General features: G+C 27.0%; 1 protein-coding gene across 4 annotated transcripts in view; it reads right to left on the reverse strand.

Annotated features, from left to right (window-relative positions):
• Positions 1-23,129, reverse strand: part of LOC100198355 (interferon regulatory factor 5) — an 80,799-nt gene that overhangs the window by 38,134 nt on the left and 19,536 nt on the right. For 2 of the 4 annotated variants that reach the window (XM_065814944.1, XM_065814941.1), the window contains exons 2-3: positions 17,330-17,597; positions 8,807-8,976 (exon numbers count right to left, since the gene is read on the reverse strand). In XM_065814944.1, coding sequence (XP_065671016.1) covers positions 8,807-8,976; positions 17,330-17,597 — 438 coding nt within the window. Of the gene's footprint in view, positions 1-8,806; positions 8,977-17,329; positions 17,598-22,793; positions 23,006-23,129 lie in introns of those variants that run through there. The other 2 variants (XM_065814942.1, XM_065814943.1) reach the window with 2 other exon arrangements.

Genomic DNA, 23,129 nt, shown 5'->3' on the forward strand with positions numbered 1-23,129 from the left:
TATCATTTTATAATATAGTTTTACTTAAACCAGAGTGTTTTTTGTTTTTTTTATAAATATTTATACATAAACAAACTATTTTTATTTTTCAAAAATGCAAAAAAAAAATCAATATTAATAAAGAAAATAATAAAAATAAAAATCAGATTTATTTTTTAAAAATCTGAATTTCCTACTTTCTGTTTTAGAATTTTAATTTTGAATTTTTTATTATCACACATTTTTCTTAAGCGCTTTTGATAAAACAACCTTTTATTTTTTATAAACTTTTATTGTTTATATTTATTATAAACTTTGCATTTACAATAAATTTTTCATTACTTGAAAATATTGTTGCCTCTGACAACAGCAAAAAACATTTTACAACTCTTATAATTATCTTAAACTAAAATCAAAAATAATTTTATTCCAACGCCAACGCAACCCTCCAAATATTTAAAAGGCTGCTTTAAATAAGACAAAAAATACTTTTTCTAAAAGCCATGTTTGATGATGAAAATCTTGTTGAATATGATTGATTAAATCTTGTCTAGTTCAATCTGGTTTGGTTGAATCTAGTTGGTTCTTTCTGTTTATTAAAATCTGCTTAAATTTGGTTGGTTCATTCAGTTTATCAAACCTGTTATTAAATGTACATAACAAATGCCATAAAGAAGTCAGCATAAAGTCAGAAAAAACCAGCAAAATTGAAACCTATCTAGAAATTTGTAAGAAGTTTTGAAACTTTTCAGACTTTTCAAATAATCATTAGCGGAGGTGTAGAGGTCGCACGATGGTACCAGTCGACCAAATTATGTGAAGAGCGAATAAAAATATTCCTTTGACGCAATTAAGTCGCCCAAAGGGTGACTAAAGATTTTTATCAGCAGTTTTAGTTTGTTTTTTTTTAATTTAAGAACTCTATAAAAAGAATCTAAGATAATAAATTATTATCTAAAATAATAAAACTATATTTTTAAAGTCACAGTGTCAAAGTTTGTTTTCTGCATTTTCTATTATTACTTAGAACATAAGAAACCAATTTTATTCAAGGTCTTAAATAAAATTTGTAAAAAATAAAAATCCTTAAGGATTTAGAGATTTAGTAATACAACAAAATTTGCCAAAAAAAAAAAAAATTTTGACAGGTCTTGCTAAGAAGTGTTACGTAGCTCACTTTTTTCGCAAATCTCAAAAGCGTTCAGGTAAATGAAAACTATTTTGTAAAATGTAAACATCGAGAGCGTTCAGTTAGGCAAAAAAAATTTTTTTAAATATTTAAATTATCTTTTAACATTGTTTATGTGACGTTTATTCAGAAAATATCAGGTCATAAAAAAAAGCATTTAACTGCAACTGAGAATTTTTTAAAGAAACACACTATTTTATAAAAACTTTTATTTAAAATTTAAAATAAAAAAAAAACTTTTACTTAATTTAAAATTTAAACAAAAGTTTAATTTAAAATTTAAAATAAAATAAAAACTTTAAATTAAATATGATTTAAAAATTAAATTTAGTTTTGAAGAAATGTAAATAGTAAAAGGTTGAATTCAAAGTTTAGTTTCAAATGAGTGTAAAATAGTTTCGCAATTTTTATTAAATAAGTTTTTCTAATCGTCAGCTAACTAATTCATTACATAAAACATAAGTCTCTCCGTCATAGATTATCATAGATTATTATAAGCAATTGTTTGCTAAATAAGCAAAAGGTAATATAAAATTTTTTTCCTAATAAAAAGGGAGAAGTGCTTTTGTTTAAGAGAATTCTTTTCAAAAATGTATTTTTGTTTCTTATTAATTTAACAATATTGTGTAAAGTTCCTTTGATATAATACGTTTATGAACTTAAATTACGTTTACAAATATCTTATTGCTTATTATGTTTACAAATATTATTATTATACTAAACTACGTTTATAAATATTATTATTAAACTAGTTAGAGCTCTGAAATTTTTTGCATTTTTGTAGTGCAAGTTAAAACTGTATCCAGGGGTGACCAGAAGATCAGTGGGGCTGGGGCACTGGGGGCTATGCTCAACTTACTTTCTTATGAAAAAACTATTATTTTCAAAGTGATCCCCAAGTGCCAAGTCAAGTTATGATCATATCATAAATAATCCTTAAAAAATAAGTTTCATGTTAATTAAACTTTCAAGAACAAATCATTTATCGAGATATTAGTGAAAAATGTTTAATTTTTAATGCCTCTTTGATTTTTTTTTTTTTAAATACTAGTCTAATTAATGCGCTCTTGAAGTTCATAAATGACGTCAATACAAAAAGTTTTTTTCAAATAATTTAAACTGGAGTTATAAGTGCATGGCCCTTACAAGGAAGGAGGGGGGGGGGATTGCAGTACTGTAGCACTGGGGCCCGAAGGTAAAGAGGGCCTGGTAGTAGTAACTGGAAAAATAGTAAATCCGAGTAAAATATTGTTTCGAATTCAAAATTCAAAACAATATTTTACATTGTCTAAAATTAAAAAGTAGAAAACAAACAGACATTTCAACAATTCAGGTAACCTTGTTTTTTTACTTATTTCTATATATTGCCATTTTTTTACGCTGATTTTTTTTGTCTCATCTCATTATGAAATATAAGTTATTAGTAATGTATCTTAAAAGATACATTTGTTGTTTATGATTTAAACGATGTCTCAAAATGAAAACTATTTTTTTAAATTGTCAAATTATTCAAACACCTTGTCAAACTCAAATTACAAACATGAATCTGGAGCCCAAAAGAGAAAACTTAAAAATAAGATAAGGTCAAAAAAAATCTCTTGGTAGTCAATCAATAACCTAATTTTTCCAATATGGAAAAGAAGAATCTTTTAATGGTAAAATGGAGTATTGCGGAGAGCATAACTGTAGCATTGATGTCAGCGCTGAAGACAATTTTGTTATAGATTCAATAGGTAAAAAATCAGACAAAGGAAATGCACATGGATCCACTGCTTCTGATGGACAAGACAAGAGATAAGTCTAATGATGGTGTGAAAGAAAAAAATTAAATGCAGATGATACTTCTGATTCTTATGTAATCAAAAACACTGAGATAATTTTTGTTGTACATGGCCCAAATTGATTTTAGATGGACAGCGCCAATGTATGGTAACATCGTACAGTTTTTTATTTTTTGTAATCAAAATAACTACAATTTGAGCAGTTTAGCCTGTGAAGGATTTTTTTCTAAAAAGACTCCATGGAAAAAGTTGTATAATATTTTGCCCAATCATGAAATTAGTGTTGAACATTGAAAACAATATTTGGCTCGGAAAGTCCTTTTGCAGTCAATAAAAGGAAATGGAATAGACAAACAATTACAGCTCCAAACACAATGTGAGAGAAATAAGTAGAAAGCAATCCTGAAACGGATTATAGATGTCACACTTTTATCATCTAGTGGCTTAGCATTTCAAGGAGAGAACACATTAACTGGGGATGTTAATAATGGCAATTTCTTAGGGATCTTAGAATTCATTGGAAATTATGATGACGTGACACAGCAACATCTTGCCCAAGTACAACAAAGTCAGTTAGAATGGAAAACTATTAATGGAAAACCACATTATTTGTCTTAGCACTCTCAAAATGAATTCATCAAATTATATTCAGACAAAGTTCTACAAACTATTCAAGATCAAAGAAAAGATGCAATCTTTATTGGGTTGGCAGTTGATGCAACTCTGGATATTTCCCACATTGAACAAAATGTTCTTATTTTAACCCATGTATCTCAAAATACGGACACTAAGGTAATTAAAGTAAACAAAAGTTTCATAGAGTTTATGAACTTTAACAGGAAAACAGGAGAAAAAATAACAGAAGAAATACTTGCCTCTCTAGAAAGACACAACATACCACTTCAAGATTGTCATTCAGAAGGTTATGACAATAGTTCAAATTGCGTGTTAAAAAAAATGGTGTAATATTCTATTTTGGAAGCATAGAAAGTTTTTATTGCTTGTTCTCTCTGAGCCTTGCCTGATGGGATGTGATGAAAAAATATATACCATTATATCTTCAAAGTCTTTTAGAAACAAGGTGAAGTGAAAGAATTCAAACCATTCAACCGATTGCCAATCCTGACGTACTCGCTGTGTAAGATGTTCTTCTCCAGGGAAACGTTTTAGAATTAACACCTTCAGCGCAAAACATAGCTTAAAGCTTGAAAAAATACTTCACAACTTTTAAAGGTCTACTTATGACTAGTTTTTGGCACAAAATACTTTTGACAATAAGAATGTTGTCATACAAAGCAAAGGAATATCCTTTAATGTTAAAACAGCCCTTATCCAAGATTTAGTGAAGGAGATAACTCACATACGTGACTCATGGGAAAGTATTGTTCAAGAGGCAAAAGTTGTTGCAGAAGATATTGAAATACAATTTTCTACAAAAAGAAATTCCTTTACTGAACCAGATCAAGATTTTAAAACTTCTGTAGTTTACCCAGTGTTGAATTTTATAATTAATGATTTAGGCACACAATTTAAAGAAGCCAATGCAATATGTGAATTGTTCTCACCCATTTTGAATTTGCAAAAATATGAGGATGTAGACCTAAATTTAATAGCAACCAACCTTGCAAATGCATACAAGAAAGATCTATCAGAAGACTTAATTAGTAAAATACTTCATCTGAAAAGTATTTACAAAACAGTTTTTGGTATTGAAAGTTCTCCCCTTCATCTTCTGAATTCAATTTATGACAAACAACTTCAAAGCATTTTTACCAACATCTGTCTGGCAGTTAAACTGTTTTGTACAATTCCAGTAACTCTATTATCAGCAGAAAAATCATTTAGCAAACTGGCAAATAAATTGAAATCAAGGCAAAGAAGCACAACCTGTCAAGATCGCTTAAATCATCTTGCCATATTATATAATGAAAATAATTTAGCAAAATAAGTTGATTTCAATGATGTCATTGGAAAGTTTACTGTGGAAAAAACCTGAAAATGTCAATTAAGATAATATTTGTAATTTTTATATTACGAAAGCTATTAAATAAATTCTCTTTCAAATAAATCTTGAAAACTTTTCCTTAATTTTATCTTATCATTAAGACATTCTTCAAGTGTCTTTTGCTGTCATCAAGAAAATATTTTTATAGATCTTAATTTTTGGTTCTTAGTTCTAATGGAATAAACAGGCCAAGTGCATCTAAAATAGCTTATGGTACACTGTAACTATGATTTCTTTTTTAAAATAACATTTTTAAACGATCTGTTGACAAAAAACTTTTTTTGACAAATAAAAATTTAGTACCAATTAGAAAACTGTCTTGTATGGTTGAAAGTAATAAGGTCATTTTAACTGTTTTATTTATGGGATTTAATAACTTCCTTCTTTTATCTGTCAAAGAAAAATATTTTTCTTCACAAAAATATTTTGCAAAGAAAAAATATTTTGCGGGAAAAATTTTTTTAGAATGTGGGGGCCATGTATAAATGTTATGTTTGGGTTTTCCCTTTTGCAATTAATTATTATGCACAAGAATGCCTTCGAACTTAACTTTTTATAATAACCAAATAAAATAACATAATAAGGAAATGCTTTAAAAGTCTTATATTTATTTTAAAACCAAATATTATATTAGTGTGATAAATATAAGATATGTAAATTTAAAAATTATACTTGTATTTGTTTTTAAAAAAATTAAAAAAAAGTTTTGCTAATAAAATTTTAAAACCAAAAATACTAATATTTTAAATTTTTTTATTTAGTAAGAAATAATGCAAACAAATTTGATTTCACTGCAAATAAAAACAAAATATTTAAATGGAAATTAAAATTAAACAAAGTAGGAAAGCAGTATTCTTTGCTTAACTAAAATTTTTACTTTGTCAAAAGTTGAACTAAAATGTTTAATGTAGTGCCAACATTATTTTATGAAAGGGGAAAACCCAATCTAATTGTGTAAACTTTGTGGTAAGTACATTTATTATTCAAATCAGCTAATTTTACAACAGAGAAACTATACAGATTCATGGAGTTAATATTAATCTCTCATCCGGAAGTATAACGGCAAAACAAAAATATTATTTGCAATATCTCAATAAATAAATTGTTTTGCTAACTTTAATAAACTTAAAACTTATTTTCTAATGTTTACTTACAAAATAAACATAACTTATCTTGGCACTTGAGAATTGCTTTAAAAAATTAAAGATATTTAAGATATTTTAAGAAAGATAAATGAATATAGAATGATCAAAAACCAAATGGAATAAGTATAATACAAATATGTTTTTGAAGATAATATTTTCAAGGTTATCTTTACTTTATTAAAAATGGTGCCCCAGCCCCACTGACTCTCTGGTTTTCTGCTCTGGAAACAATTTTTACATACATTCATTAGGACTACACAAATGCTGAATGTTTCAGGGCTCCAGTTTGTCTTAAAAATAGTGAAAAATCACAAAATTCAATGGTGTGTGCCTTATGGTGTTTTGGGCCCTAGATACAATTTTAACATGCACATTCATCATTCCCCCTTTATTCATATATGAAAAACCATATAAAAGATTAAAGTCCTTATATTTTCTGAAAGATCAATAAATGAATGAATGATGTGTAAAAAATTTTTTGTGTTGATATCATCAAGGCCACATGGGTTTCTTGAGCATTAAAAACAGTTATACAAAAATTATCTAAATTGATAATTATAGGTACATTTTTTTTTACATTTCTGATAATTTCATTGGACTCGTCACCCCTAAAAATAGCCAGATACAAATTTTAGAGTAAAAATATAAAATATTTTTAAAGTTATGTGATTTGAAACCTCCAAATAAAGGTTGATATTCTGAGGGGACAAAAGGGCCCTGGCCAATATCTGTTAAAAGTAAAATAGCCATATTTCAGGATCTTCTTGAAACTAGAGACTAAATTTGCAAGTAATTCTTTTTTTAATACATACTCTTAATGTTAATTCACCTCCTCAAGACGGAGAAAACCACTACAGACAAGGAGGCTACTTAATTGTCGTCATAACCCTCTCTTAACTCTATAACTCCAAAACACTTTTGTTTGATATCAACAAGGCCACATGGGTTTTTTGAGCATTAAAATGGGGTATACAAAAGATTGCCTAATTTAATTTAAATTGACAATTACAGGTATTTAATAACATTTTTTTTTAATTTCTGATCGTTTCATTGGATTCGTACCCCTGAAAATAGCCAGATACAAATTTTTAAGTAAAAATATCAAGTATTTTTTTAGTTTTGCAATTTGAAACTTTTAAATAAATGTTATAAAATAAATTAGGGGACACAAGGGGCTTAGTCAATATCATCTAAAAGTAAAATAGTTATATTTTAGGATCTTCTTGGAACTAGAGGCTAAAATTTTCATAAAATTATTTTTTTACTACATATCTCAACTGTATAATAATCAGCAAAATCTGAGATTTATGGTGACATTTTAAAAAATTTCTGCTTCAACTAGTGCAGTAGTGGTAGAGTGAGAGGTTCTGAGTTCACAGTAGTGAAAGGTTCTGAGTTTGATCCCTACCATGTCCCTGGTAGTATCGCTCTTAACTTGTTTCTCCTCGCACCGGCTTTGTTTGTCAAGGTTCATGTTTTGGAGTTATAGAGTTGAGAGAGGGTTATAACCACAATTAAGCAGCCTCTTTGTCTGTAGTGGTCTTCCCGGCCTTAGGAAGGTGAATTAACATTGAAAAAAAAAATTGACATGGAATTACTCTATATTGTTAAAAAGTGTATTTTTTACAATAAGCGTAAATGTTTTTAAACAATTTCTACAATTAATTTTATAAACAACAACTTTTAGATGAATACATGAATTTAATACTCAAAAACATAACAAAGTTATTTTTTATAATGCTTTGTAAACTTTTTAATAAAATATTGTTACGCTACGCTAAATGCTTTTAAATAGTTTAAAAAAAGTTTTAAAACGCTATTAAATAAATCATTGAACATTGAATAAAATGTTTAATTATTTCAAAATTATTTTTTTAATGATGAATGTAAATGTTTTAAAACAACTATTTTTGATTGATTTTTTTTAACAATGGCAACAACGATGTGTTTCAATAAAAAAAAATTTTAAATTCAAAATTATAGTTGAAAACAAGACAAGATTTTTTTGCTGTTTTGTAAACTTTCTAATTAATTGTTTTTATGCTACCATAGTAGTATAAAAACACTTAATTAGAAAGTTTATAAAACAACAACGACAACAACAACAACAAAATTTTAACACTTTTAAATAAAGTAACAGATTTTAATGATTTTTTTAAAATAAAAAACAGAAATAAATTAATAAAGAATATTAAAAAATAATTTTATTTTATTTTACAAATTTGTGTATTTTATGATTATGTTTGAATACAATTTATGAATGACTTTAATTCATAATTAGTTTTTTTTTTAAAAAGAGTTTGCCTATTATTATAAAAACATTAGAAGAGATGAAAGCTTTAAACATATTCAACCTTAACATAATAATAAGCATAATTAAATAATTTTCTATTAGAGTTTTAATTTTTTAGTTTTATATTAGATGACATTTTTTTTTATAGGTATAGTTTCTAATTTTTGAATTTTTTTTTACATTTCTTCTTCGATGAGATTTCTTTCCTTTTTTTATAGTTAAGCTTGTTTATAATTTTCTTTCTTATGTTGGATTTTTTAGTGCATTTTTGAAGTGTTAAAAAAGCTATTGGTAAGCTTTTTAAAAAAAAAACTGTATGCTTAGTCAAATATTGAGTGTAATTCCACACCTTTCCTGTCCACATCTAATGTCTATTTATTTGAAATATGGTATCACCCTATAGAAATATAATACCTGAAGTTATAAATTGGTAAGCGCGATAAGGAAGTTCATCTTCAAATTCATGTTCAGGAACTCTTTTTATTTCTGGTTGCCTATCTAATGCACAACGTAAATTAGTTTTCCATCTTGAAACATCTTCTGGTTTACTTTCATTAAATCTATTTGTGTGTACAGCCCATGCACTAAAAATCAATAAAGTAAATTTTAAATAAAATGATTGAAATGATGCAAACAAAAATGATAAAATTATATATATATATATATATATATATATATATATATATATATATATATATATATATATATATATATATATATATATATATATATATATATACACTGTGTCAAAAAAGTTTTCATCCACATGTCCTGTTCATTTTTCAGACGCGATAACTTTTTATTGAACAAAGATATAAGCAAAATTTCAACTAAATGATATCAGTTAACCATTCAAGAAATATTGTAAAAAAAGATTTTACAAAATAAAGAATAGAAAATTAAATATCGCATTTTAAACTACACAATGCCTGTTTTTTGCGCCAAAAAAGTTTTCATCCACTTTACAAAAATCAAATAAAATTGTTATGCAAACTCAATTCGCTAGTGTTTTAATATCTTGTGTTTCCACCACAAGCTTTTATTACCTCATGCAGTCTGTTTTTCATAGTATCAACTAATTTTTGGGTAATTTCTGGAGTGATTGAGCCCCACTCTTTCATAACTACTAGTAGTTGTTGCCAATTCCTCACATCATGGTTCCTAATTCTTCTACCCAATTCACAAGTTATGTTTTTTAAATGCTTCATTTGGTTTTCTCCAAACTTTAACTCTTCCATCTGATGAAAACACATTAAATTTTGACTCATCAGTGAAAAGGACAGATTCACAGAATGTTTGTGGTTCATTAATATAAAGCTTTGCAAAGTGTAGTCGTTTGGCTTTGATTACTTTGCTGATGTAGGGCTTTTTCAATGGTACTATACCATTGTATTCAGCTCTTCTTAAGGTTATTCTAATAGTTTCAGGATCCACTTTTAAATTGTAATTATTTTGCAGAATTCCAGCAAGTTTTAGAGCACTTATTTTAGGATTCTGGATGACTCTTCTTAGAATAGCTCATTGATGCAATACTTGAATCTTATTTGGACGTCCTGTACATGGCTTATCAGCAATTTTTTTGGTGGTTTAGTATTTCTTGATAATGGACTGCACAGTTGAAAGTGGTTTCTTTACTATTTTTTCTATTCCTATATTTCGCTGTGATTTTCCCTCCTTCCATAGTCTAACAATAAATGATCGAATTTCCTCTGCAACTCTCATTTTTAATAATTATTCTAACAAAAATTAAAAATATAAAAGATTCATATAAAGAAAAATAATACAAAAATCTTACTAAATCTAATTTATATTTAAAAAACGTTACTTTAATACTGATTACATAACAAATTGAGGTTGGAGTGTTGGGTGGATGAAAACTTTTTTGGCGCAAAAAACAGGCATTGTGTAGTTTAAAATGCAATATTTAATTTTCTATTCTTTATTTTGTAAAATCTTTTTTTACAATATTTCTTGAATGGTTAACTGATATCATTTAGTTGAAATTTTACTTATATCTTTGTTCAATAAAAAGTTATCGCGTCTGAAAAATAAACAGGACAGGTGGATGAAAACTTTTTTGACAGTGTATATATACATACATATATATATATATATATATATATATATATATATATATATATATATATATATATATATATATATATATATATATATATATATATATATATATATATATATTAGGGTGGTCCAAAAAACAGCCTTTTTGAAAAATATCTGCAGCATGCACCTTAAAAGGATCCCTAAATGCCGAGACAAGTTGTGTTCATATTAAATAAAATGTTTTCAAAAAATATTTGGGCTAAATTTTTTTTTATTAAAACTAAATAATAAATGCATATCAATAAAACGAAAATTGTTGTTTTAGTGTTCTCCATTTTTTCTTGGTTCTTGGAGCCTTTATGATATATGCTTTATTCATAACAGTTTCAGTATATGACGTCATTGTGGATTTTTTTTAAGATACCGAAGTATTTTTTGTCTGAATCAGAAAGTCATTTGTATAAATTTTCACTAAATTCTAAAAAATATTTGTAATACAATTAAAAATAAAACATTATCTTTTGTTCGCCAATAGTTAGGATTGTTTTTAAACTAATATATCTTTTATAAAATTAAAAAAAAAGGATTTTATTAAAATATATAAATTTAAATATTTGCTTATTGAATGTTTTTTTAAAATAAGCATTATTTGTTGATCATATGAAATATGATTAAATACATTAATTTCTTTATTATTAAATGTTATATTAGTGCAGTGGATGCACTCCTTTTTATAAAAAGGAGGATAAGGAATAAAAACAAAGAAAAACAAACATATGTCATTTTAAAAAGAAAAACCTTAAACACAAATCATAGCCAACAGTAATTTTATTGTTAAAGTATACCTAAAACAAAACAGGACACATAAGTAAACATAAATCTTTATTAAAGTTGCTAAAATTGGTACTTATTGTATAAACAAACTCAAGCTGATAAGATATATAAATATATATAAGTTATAAAAACAACAAAGCCATACAAAGTTTAACACCTTCATAGATACCTAGATCGAATGCTGATGACCAATAAAAAAAACAGGTTTTTAATAAAGTATAGCAACAACGACGAAAGCAGTAAATGAAACCACTACAATGTCAAACATCAAAAACTACATTGGTATATATAAAAAAAATTTTTACATATACAAAAAATGACAACCTAAAAACTAACATTTTTACATATATATACACAGATACCAATGGTTGTCCAAGTAAGTAAGAATATTCCAATACAATAGAGTCAAGTATTACTAGAAACCAGCATAAAAATTTTTATCCCCAAACCATGTCTAGCTAATCAAGCCAGACTTCAAATTACATATGATGGAATTAACATCTATACATAGGATTTATCTTCTGGTTCTAAAAGCTAGCTCAGAACATTACTGATCATAAATATAGGAAGATCTAGATTATTGCGATAACAATTAGCTGAAAAAAAATTAGTTTTTCCTGAGTTAAAGTTCACCAGCCACTGAGAGCCCCATGCTGTAGTAGGTATACTTTAACGATAAAATTACTGTTGGCTATGAATTGTGTATAAGGTTTTTCTTTTTAAAATGACATATTTTTGTTTTTCTTTGCTTTTATTACTTATCCTCCATTATATAAAAAGGAGTGCATCCACTGCACTAATATAACATTTAATGTTATATTAGTGCAGTGGATTCTTCTTAGCAGAAGTGTGATTCTTCCTTAGCCCAGATGACCCCTCCAAGCAATCAGAGAGTGGTGGTATCATCAGTGAACAATCCAACCTTAGACGTGAGAATTTCTGGGAGATTGTCAGATTGTATATTAAAAAAAGTATTAGGCCAAGGATTGAACCTTCAGGAATCCCTGAAGTTACAAAAAAAGAGAGTTTATGGAGAAGACCAGCATGCCAAACTTTATCAAAAGCTTTAGAAATGTCAAGAGTGATAGCCTTAACCTCTCTACATCTATCTAATGCGCAATAAAATCTAAAAAATCAACAGCAGGACGAGAAGATCAAAATCCATATATATGATCAGAAAGTAAGTTATTAGATTTAAGATGAGGTATTAAGGGTTTGTTAATTAAACACTCAAAAACCATACTTATGATAGTATGAAGACTAATGGGACGGTAGTTAGACAAGTCAGATCACTCTACAGAATTTTTAAAAATAGGAATGACAGATGCCACTTTCTAACAGGCTGGAAAGCAATACTCTGATAAGCACTTGCTAAATAATTTTGAAAGTATAGACAACAGCTCTGGAGAACACTTCAGAAAGACTATAACAGGTATGTTGTCCAGACCACATGCTGTAGAAGAGTCTAAGCAGGAAATCACTTTAGATACAAAAGCTGGAGTGATACAAATGTTAAGCAATGGATCAACCTGTTTGTCTGCTTTATCAGGTAGGATGTGATTAGTGGAATCTGTTAATACGACAACTTTATTTACTTTTATTTTTAACTAATGTATATTAAATTCTATTTACAAAATTTTATACAGAAACAAAAATTCTTGAGGGCGTAATTATATACAAAAATAGCTTATAACTATCATTAATAAATTACATTAACTAACTACATCAATTAACTTTGATAATATTATGACAAGAATAGTTATAAACATAACAATAAAATTTTACAATGATCAGCCATTATCACAGAATCAAGAGATTGATTGTTCTGAGCAAACAATTCAGCTTTGTCTATAGGTGAGGTAACAAAATCTGAACCATGCAATAGGGGTGGAATAACAGATAGTTGCCCTTATTATAGATACTGTTAAAGATTCTCCAGAAGTCTTTGGGAATTAATTTTTGAAACAAAATACAAGATTTAGAGACCTGAGAATAGCAGGCTTTCACGTTAGACAGAACCTTTTTACAATGGTTTCTAGCAATAGTAAACAGATGCCTGTTTTCTGGAGAATTGTTTTGGTGATAGATATGGAAATAACAGTTAAGATAAGAAATTGCAGCAGCGAGGATTTAATTAAGGAGAAAAATTCGCAATAGAGAAAAGTGAGGCTTGATTTGAAATTGTTGAAAGGGAATAAAAGATTTCTTGCAAGCTTGAATCCAAGATGTTACATTAGAAGCACATTAGTTAACAGGAAGACGAAAGTTTTCTACTCATGGGCCATCTCAAAGAAAATCATGGAAGAGTCCCAGTCAGCTGGTAATTGTAAGATGTATGATGATAGGGGGATTCTGATGATGAAGATATATCCTACAAAAACGACATTTTTATAAAATAAAAATCTAACGTGCAATCCTTTAAAACTGCTATGGTGCATTATCTACTATTTTTAATTAAAAACATGATATCATTACATCTTAAATGGTCATCTAAAGGAATCCATAGCAACATGACTCCAGAAAAGTGAATTTAGAAACATAGTCAGACTTCTAATTTATATTAATTTTCATTAGATTCTTAACAGCACAAAACACATTGACATATAGACCAAAAAATGTTGTTTATTTCAAAAAAAATATACATCATTTTATTTTGAAACTAATTGAACCAAATTATCTAGTAATTTTTCTTCCAGATAAAATATTTTTTATGTGTGAGACGTTTTTAATACACTTTTTCAGAGAGTTTAAGGTTTTCGATAAAAAATCTCTTTTTAAATGTATGCACCATTTTGAATAAAAAATATACTTGAGAATTAGCCTAGTAAGCTGATAATTGTAACTTAAGGAGCCGTTTTAACCACCTATAATTTAAAGAAATAAAACTTCTACCTAAAAGGTTTCTTCTGAAAAACTGATAAATGTTGATTAGGTCCACATTATCCCTTAGACCCACATTACCCCGCCCTACACTATTGTTTCTGACTAACATAAGATTTAAATTATCAAATTTCAAGATTTAAGTTATAATGCTACACTTAATATTATTACAAAATTGCCATGGACACAAATCAACCATACTTTGATGACCAACCAGTTCTTGACTACTCAACAAAATTTGTAACATCTGTGTAGTGTTTGGCAAAATACATGCACGCCTTATAATTATTTTATAAAAACAAACACGGAGAGCTACATGCCTAAAACTTACTGTACTTGATGTCTAAATAAACCTTTGCAAACAATACACAGTACCAAAAGTAAATCTTTGTTTAAATTAAAAAAGAAACAACTTAAACCATTAGATTTCATGAACCTAGCTAGCAACATTTCAGAAAATAGACAAAAATGGAAGCAAAGATGGAATTTCCACAAAATAGCTTCTGGCGTAAGTGACAAAATTCATTGTGCATTTTTCCTTTATATGATTGGTGAAGATGCTTTAAGAATATATTAGGCCTTGTTAAGAAGTGTTACACTGTTTACATTTTGTACATAAAGTACAAAATGTAAATAAAGTACAACCCTCTCTTAACTCTATTACTCCGAAAAACAAACCTAAACAAACAAAGCTGCTGAGCGGAAAAATAAGTTAAGTGCGGTACTAGCAGGAACATGGTGGGGATCGAATTCAGAACTTTTAGCTAAGTGAGATTATTTTTTTTCTTTCTATTTTTAAAAATTTTTTAATTTAAATTAATTTTAATTTATTATTTTTATTAGAATTAAATTTATTATTAAATATTAATAAACTTATTTTAAAAATTTAATTTAATTTAAAACACTCCGTTTTATAGATTTTTTTTACTTTCAAAATTTTTGAACTTTGCTAAAAAAAAGAAAATTCTTTTATCAAATTTAATTTAAGTTATTTTTTAAATTTTACATTTTACTATTTTGTTTATTTATTAAAAGTTCAACTAATTTTTTTCATTTCATTATGAAAGTACTTCTATAGAAAAGCGCTTAATGCTTATAACTGCATAAAAATCCATTACTGAATAAACCATAATCAAGCCTGTAGGCAAAATTATTTTAGAGAACTTTTTTAGTAAACTTAATCAAACTTAAAAAAAGATGGGTTTTTTTAGTTTTAATATTGTTTTTTAACAAAAATTACTTTATTATAATTTTTTAGATCATAAAATAAACATCAATTAGAAATGATAAACTAGTTAATGAGTAGTAGACGAAGATTTTGTTAAAGTCAAAATGTTAAAAAAAAATTATTGATTGTTTTTTTTTTTTTTTTGACTGTTAAAAGTTGATCCATAAAAAATTGCTTTCTCATTTAAAAAAACAACAACTGTGAGAAAGCAAACATAATACGATAATTTTGCATTATAAATATTTTACAAAAATAGGAAGTATAAGTTTTTTAAAATAAGAAAATTTTTTTTTTCAAATAACATATTTAAATTTCATTGACTTTTTTTATAACACAGGGTGTTGGCCAGCCAATGGCACTGCATATACCATGTAATTCCCAATGGGTCTAAAATTTTCAAAAATCAATGACCCTTTTTTTTCTCTCGAAGTAATAGGACAATATCAAATAAAATTCCCAATATTTTGTAGAATAATAGCAATAAATATTTCCAATATCGCAAAAACACAATAAAAAATATATTCCTTGCTAACAACCTATAAAAATATTGTTTAATTTAAAGATTTTGAGACTTTAAATGATTTCTAATTTGACTTTAAATTTACTGTAATTACAATGCCCATAGATCATCCAACTCATATTTAAAAAATCCGGAAAATTGTTTGGGTAATATGTCCGGAAAGAATCCGGAATATATTTTCCCCCTAATTTTGATATAGGGCCAGCACGACTAGGTGTCAAGTGAGGGGGTGCCTTATGATTATTTTGCGACCAAAAAAAAAAGGTACTGAAATTCTCCAAAATGCAGAATAAAGATAAATAACCATGTCCTATATTGCACACTGAATATAAAAAAAAGGTTCAAATTTGCTGACTGAAGGGTACAAAAAAGTTCCAATTTGCAAAGTGATGGTATGGCATAAAAAAAATTTACACCTCCACATCCCACTATAGCACTGGCCTCGAGGGTATTAAGATTTGTGAAGGATGCACACAAATAAATGTAATTATGCACCTGAAAAAGAATTGACCCCCACAATTTTGAATGTTTTAATAGCATAAAAATGTGTAGTTATTTTAAAAAATAACACAATTTTTTACACTTGACATGCTTGGTAAACTTATTTTACAATAAAAAAAAAACTCTGAAATATTAAAAATAAAAAGTGACTGAGAAATAAACAAACCAAAAATAAGAATTTTAAACCAATAAAAATGATTCCAATAATGACTTGGCAAATAGCCCATCTATACAATCAGAATCAAATTAAAATAAGCAGTTTGAATCAAAAATAGATAAGTTACTAAATAAAAGAACAATGTTATTTAATGAGAAGAGCTTTCTATAACTTGAAGTATAGTAGAAATTTTTATATAGTTATAGTATATAAGTTTAAAAATAAATTTAGTATAACAATATAATTCATCTATTGCTGAAAACCTTCAAATATATAAATATAGTTGAAGGATTTTAGCAATAGATGAATTAAATTGTTGATATTCATATGATTGTTTATCAATTTCAAAGCAATCATATATTCAAGATTTATTTAAAATAACTCAAGTTACATAAGAAAATATTACATGAGATTAAAATAGCTTAGGAATTTTATTAAACAAGAGATTTTTATAAACAAAAATTATAATAGAAATTTTCTATTTAAAAATTAATTTTCAAATAGAAAATCAAATCTTTTTAGGGGCAGTCAAACATTATTAAATTTTCAAAAACAAACAACCAAACTTACTTGTGATCAAGAAGTTTAATAACTGAAAATAATTTTTTAGTATATATTTGATTGATTGGTCAGAATGCAGTTAAAACTTAACTACTTATTAAAATTGACTTATTTCTATATTGGTGTTATTTTATGGTTTATAAGTACAACAAAGTGCACAGTAATTATTACTACTTTAAATAGAGTAAAGAATACCGGAATAACATCGCATAGTTAGAATCATATTCTCCAGGTCGCCCAAAATGTTTCCATGGAATTTTAAATATCTGATTGCTTTTATCAATCCAATCAAGACCAGGGTATTTACCACTGTTTATTTGGTCCAATAACCATGGCTTTAGTTTTTGTTTTTTGGGCAGCTGATTTCTTAGGAACTCTGAGTTTACAGAACAATCATCAGATAGCAAATTATTCACATCGAAATCGTCATTTGGTTCCATAACAGACATATCTCTACATAACTCTAAATGATAAGCAATAACAGATATATTTCTACCTGACTCTAAATGATAAATAATGAACTAAAAAAAACTAACCAATAACACAAAAAATAATAACACCAATAAAAAAATAAAACAACACAAAAAAACAAACAATTCTGAAACAAACAGGTTGATATGTGTATGAGCTATGAAAATTATTTATTACAACAACAAAAAAAGTTTACATAAAATATATAGTAAAGAAAACTTTTTATTTGAATAATTAGCTATTTTAATGCATAGAGTAAACTGGGGTAAGAGTAAATGGTTTAGCCTCAAATTCAAATACTTTTTAAAGAAAATTTTTTTTTTTTTAAATTTTTTTGTTTTTGTTTTAAAGAGAGTTTTTTACATTATATAAATATATAAAAACTAAAAAAAAATATTTTGAAAATCTTTAAAAAAAAATTGATTTTATGAAGAAAAAAAACGTTTACTTTTCCCCTTTTAATTGAGAAAAAGTAAACTAGTTAATTTTTAATAACAATTTTTAAAGATGTTAAGAAAATCAAAACTTATAAGGATATTAAGAAAATCAAGCATAATTAATTAAAAATAAAATGAAAACAAATCTTATTAGAAGGTAAGTTAACAAAAAACTATTTTAATCAAATTATAAGCGCTAATTACAAGCAATTATCTAACTAATTACAAGTAATTATCGTCCAATTTCTTTGATGTCAGTTGTTAGTAAAGTTGTGGAAAAAATTGTCAAAGACAGTATGATTCAACAGTTAGTACAAAATCACCTAATTTCAATTAATCAACATGGTTTTGTGCACAACAAATCATGCACAACTAATTTGATTGAAATAATGGACTTTATTACCTATTCATTATCTAAAGGAAATGCGATTGATGTAGTATTTATGGATTTTGCTAAAGCCTTTGATGTTGTTTCGCATAGATATTTAATTCACAAATTGTCGGCTTATGGAATTATTGGTCACACTTTAAAGTGGCTTGAATCTTTTTTTAAAAATTGTCAACAAAAAGTGGTAATGGCAGAACTTTCATCAGAATGGAAAGAGGTTCGGAGTGGTGTACTGCAAGGATCCGTGCTAGGTCCTATTTTATTTATAATATATATTAATGATATTTCTGATATGCCAGAACTATTAAAAAGTGTAAATCAATTGTATGCTGAAGATACTACATTATTAGCAAAAATAAATAATATCGATGATATAAATGTATTACAAAATGACATAAATAAAATAGCAAAGTGGTCCCAAACATGGCTTCTTTACTTGAATGAGTCAAAATGCAAAGTGATGCATCTTGGCAAATCAAACAAACATCACAGTTATACAATTCCATCAATAGCAAAAGAAATAGTAAGTATATGCAGTACAAACTATGAAAAGGATTTAGGTGTTATTTTATCTAGTAAGATGAAATATCATAGTCAAGTTATGTATGCATCAAATAATCAGTGTATCAAATAATCATCAGTTTTTTACAAATCGTGTGGTTAACACTTGCCTAAAAACATAGTCAGTGCCACAACTGTAAATAGTTTCAAAGCAAGATTGGATAAATTTTTCGAATTTGAAAACCTTGAAGCTGATTAATGATGAAATTGGCTTTATTCCTATTTAATTAACTTATTTAAAAAATTATTTGTAAATTTTTATATAGGCCGCCAAAACCAGAATTGGTTACACAAGCTTGTTGCGGTACAACAAATAATAATAATAAATATATGAAGAAATCTATTTATTAATAATAAAAAAAAAGAGTTGCTTCATTGGCAAAAGCAGGTTTGCGGCATTTTTTCATGCAAAAAAAATTTCTTTGTATTTTTTGGGTAAACACAATTGACAAATCCAAGACTTGCAATTAAAAGCTTCACATTGGTAGCACATTTTGTTTTGAGTTGGCTCAAAACAAAATGTCTCTCATCGTCTTCCTTTCGGAATGCTGAATCTTTTGGTTTTTTTTTGTGTCAATATAGTGGCGCTGTTAAACATTTTTCAAATTGTCTTTGAGTCTTTCTGCGAAGTGCTGCAACATTTGATACGTTTGAGCAGGAGTTACTGGCGTTGTTGTTAAATTTTGAAGTTGGTGAATTGTTGGAGTTTGATGCTAATATTAGTCAATGATTTAGGCTGGGATGAGGATGACTGATGTTTGATGATGATATAGGCTGGGATGAGGACGATAAAGCAGGCTTGGTTGAGGATAATAAAACAGACTCGCATGAAGATGATGAAGCAGGCTTAGATGGTACTTGAAATGTTTGAGCAATTTGTAATTTTGATTGATCAATTTTGCTAATATCAAGTGGGAAGAAACCAGTGTTTTGAAATCCAATGATTATTTGTGTTTGTGTAAATGCGTCACCAGACCTAAAAAGTTTTGCTTGTAGTTGAATGAAATTTTCTTTTGTTAAGTTGCTGAAATTTTTAGCTGCATAAAATTCTGTAAGTAACTTGTGCCAAACTCTTTTAACATGACAATACACACCTACATCTAACGGTTGAAGTATGTGAGACGAATGAGCCGGTAAACATATCAGCCTGATGTCATTGTCAATGCAAATACGTGCAGCATCGTAAGTAACATGTGTGACATGCCCGTCCAAGACTAAAATGTGAATACCTATAATTTAAAAAAATATTTGATCAGTTGATTAAACTACTCAATTTAGGTAGACTAAAGTAACTACCTGGAATTAATTTGATTGCCAGTACTAAATACAGAATACTTTAGTGAGCCATTGAATAAATTGTTTCTCTTCCATGCAACCCCACTTGGATGTTGTAATACAGTGTTTGGTGGTACTCATACATACCAGTCTTCGTATAGACGTGATATTGATTTGTAAACTACTAATGGTGGCAGAATGGTACTGGTAGCGTTGACACAATTACCAACTGTGTAATAATTTTTTCGTTGTTACCAACCAATTTTAATGTGCCTTTAGCACTGAGTCTGCAAATTATATGCTGTTTACCTTGATCGCCTGAAAATCCAATTTTGTCAAAATTGCACAAATTGCGCGTAGTGTTATTGCTGATATTTGCTTCAAGAAAATGTTTTTTGAAGTGTATTCAAAAAACTTGTTATTTTGTATTCGGTACAAAAGGAAGCTCTGAGAGACGAAATATTGCCTGCTACTCTGACACTTAATTCATGACTCCATCATTTAGTGAAACCTTGATATCATTCTCATCTTGGTATACCATTTGGAGGAAACAGATGACTTTGATTTGTAGATACTAAATATACCCCAAACAATTGCAATGACATCTGTAAATGTTCTGCCGAAACCCCAATCGGCTAAACTGATAAGTACTGAAACAAAAACAAATTCAAATGCTGTACTTAGCAAGGTAGGTGTACCTCTACGATGTGATTGGACTTTGTTGAGCACACGCTTGTGAAGAGTTGCCTTTGATATATTGTATGCCTCTGAAGCTTTACTGAGTGATATTTCGTTTTTTTTTATTTGTTCTACTGCAAGTTACAATTGCTTTTCATTGTAAGTTGTTTGCCTTTTACGAATGTAAGTATGAGTCATTTTGTCTTAAAATTTTTTTGAATAAATAACAAAGGCTGCCATATTTATTTACGTTTTAAATAATTAATAACTATTAATTATTTTAACCGCACTTATCTTAATGCATAAGTGTGAGTAATAAGCATGTATTTATATTAGTTTTTCGCTCATAACATTTTTCCGGAACTAGCAAATTCAGTTTTGAAAAGAGAATCTTGATCGTCATAAAATTTTCTACAATACAGCCTTTTTTGTTTAGTAAAATTTAATTTTAGTTTTGGGAGTTTTGAAGTTGATTTTTGAGAAAAAAAACTTTTTTTTTTTACAAGGTTAAGAATTTTGAGGTTTGCTATGGCAAAATTAAATTTTTTTAAAAAATTTCTACATCTTTAGATAGGTCACAAAATTCACTCTATATTCTTATATAAACAAACTAAACATTTATTGTAAATCTGTTTGGTTATTTCCTATAAGAAACCAGTAAAAAAAATTTCTATATAAACTAATTTGATGACAAATACTTCAAAATGTTCTCAAAGCAGAAAATTCGTATTTATTGATCATATATAAAATAAAACCCGGGTCTAAAATCTAATTGCTTAACATACATGCTAGTATAGAAAAAAGAAGATACTAACCCAAATACTGCTTCATTACAAGTATGCTTTAGAGAGGAACTAACTCAATTTCATAAATCAATTTTTTTAAAAATTTTAATTAAGACTGTAACAATGCAAAGCAAAAGCAATTTATAAACTGAACCTAATTTATTTAGAATGCAAATATGAGATATTATTTAAAGCGCAAATATGTATATATTACTCATTAATAAATTTTTAGCTATAATATAGCCTGTCAAATAATATAGCCTATTTAATTTAACAATAATTTATAATTAATGTAAGTTAAAAATTAAGAAAGAAAACTATTCTTATTATTTGGTGAAAAAGTTTCAAAACTGAGTTGAATTCTGAGAGAATAAAAACTCCCTTGCGTAAAAACTCTTTAACTACATTCTAAACTAAAAAACTATGTAACTTAATAGAAAAGGGATGTAACTCAATAGATCAAACGTACAAACAGATATGAAAATAATAAAGTTATCATGAATATTCACTTTATTTATTACACTTGTTTTAGTTCATAAAAAATCTTCCACACTGTATTTTAGTTGTACATTTACTAAAAATTTTATTAAAAAAAAAAAAAATTACACAAAGATTTTAAAAACCTGTAATTTTTTTTTTTTTTTTTTTTGACGAACATCTGCAATTAATAGAAATCAATAATAACTATAACATATAAAACAAAACAAAAAAAATATTTTGCAACTATTGTTTTATTAAAAAATAAATATACTGCATTTAATAACATAATTGTAAAATCATTTTTTATTGCAATGCAACCTTATATTGTAATTTTTTCATAGCAATATAGTATTAGCAATATTATATTTAATTAGTTGGTTGACTTGAAATATTGAAAATACAAAACTTGAGATCCGATTTTGACTAGCGATTTGCAATAATAATAATATTTTGTTGAGACAACTATATTTCTTTAAAAAAATCACGGATCAGTTAAACTTGAATGAAAATTTTGACATAATTGGTAAAAACAAATTAAAATTAAATTTATCTGTATCGCTGTATATCAATGTAAAACTACATACCAGTGTGTCACTACATAATGTGTATCACTGTATATCAATCTAAAACTACATACCAGTTATTGATATGAAAAGTATGATGCACGAAATCTACTGAATGTGTGTACGAACGCATCAGGCTTTCCTACGCGTCTACAAAAATTGAGCTATTAATTACGGTAAAATAATTAAATGAACTCTCTAAAATTCTCCTATAAAAGCTTTTGAGGTAAAATTAAAAAATATCGTAAAACAATAAGAACAATATTGCCAATAATGGTTAATAGTTACATCATTTGTTTAACTTTGTATAGCTTCATATATAGTTATTAAATCTCTTTAGAAATTTGACAATATTAA

This window comes from Hydra vulgaris, chromosome 13, assembly GCF_038396675.1.
Source record: "Hydra vulgaris chromosome 13, alternate assembly HydraT2T_AEP".
Taxonomy (NCBI): Eukaryota; Metazoa; Cnidaria; class Hydrozoa; order Anthoathecata; family Hydridae; genus Hydra; species Hydra vulgaris.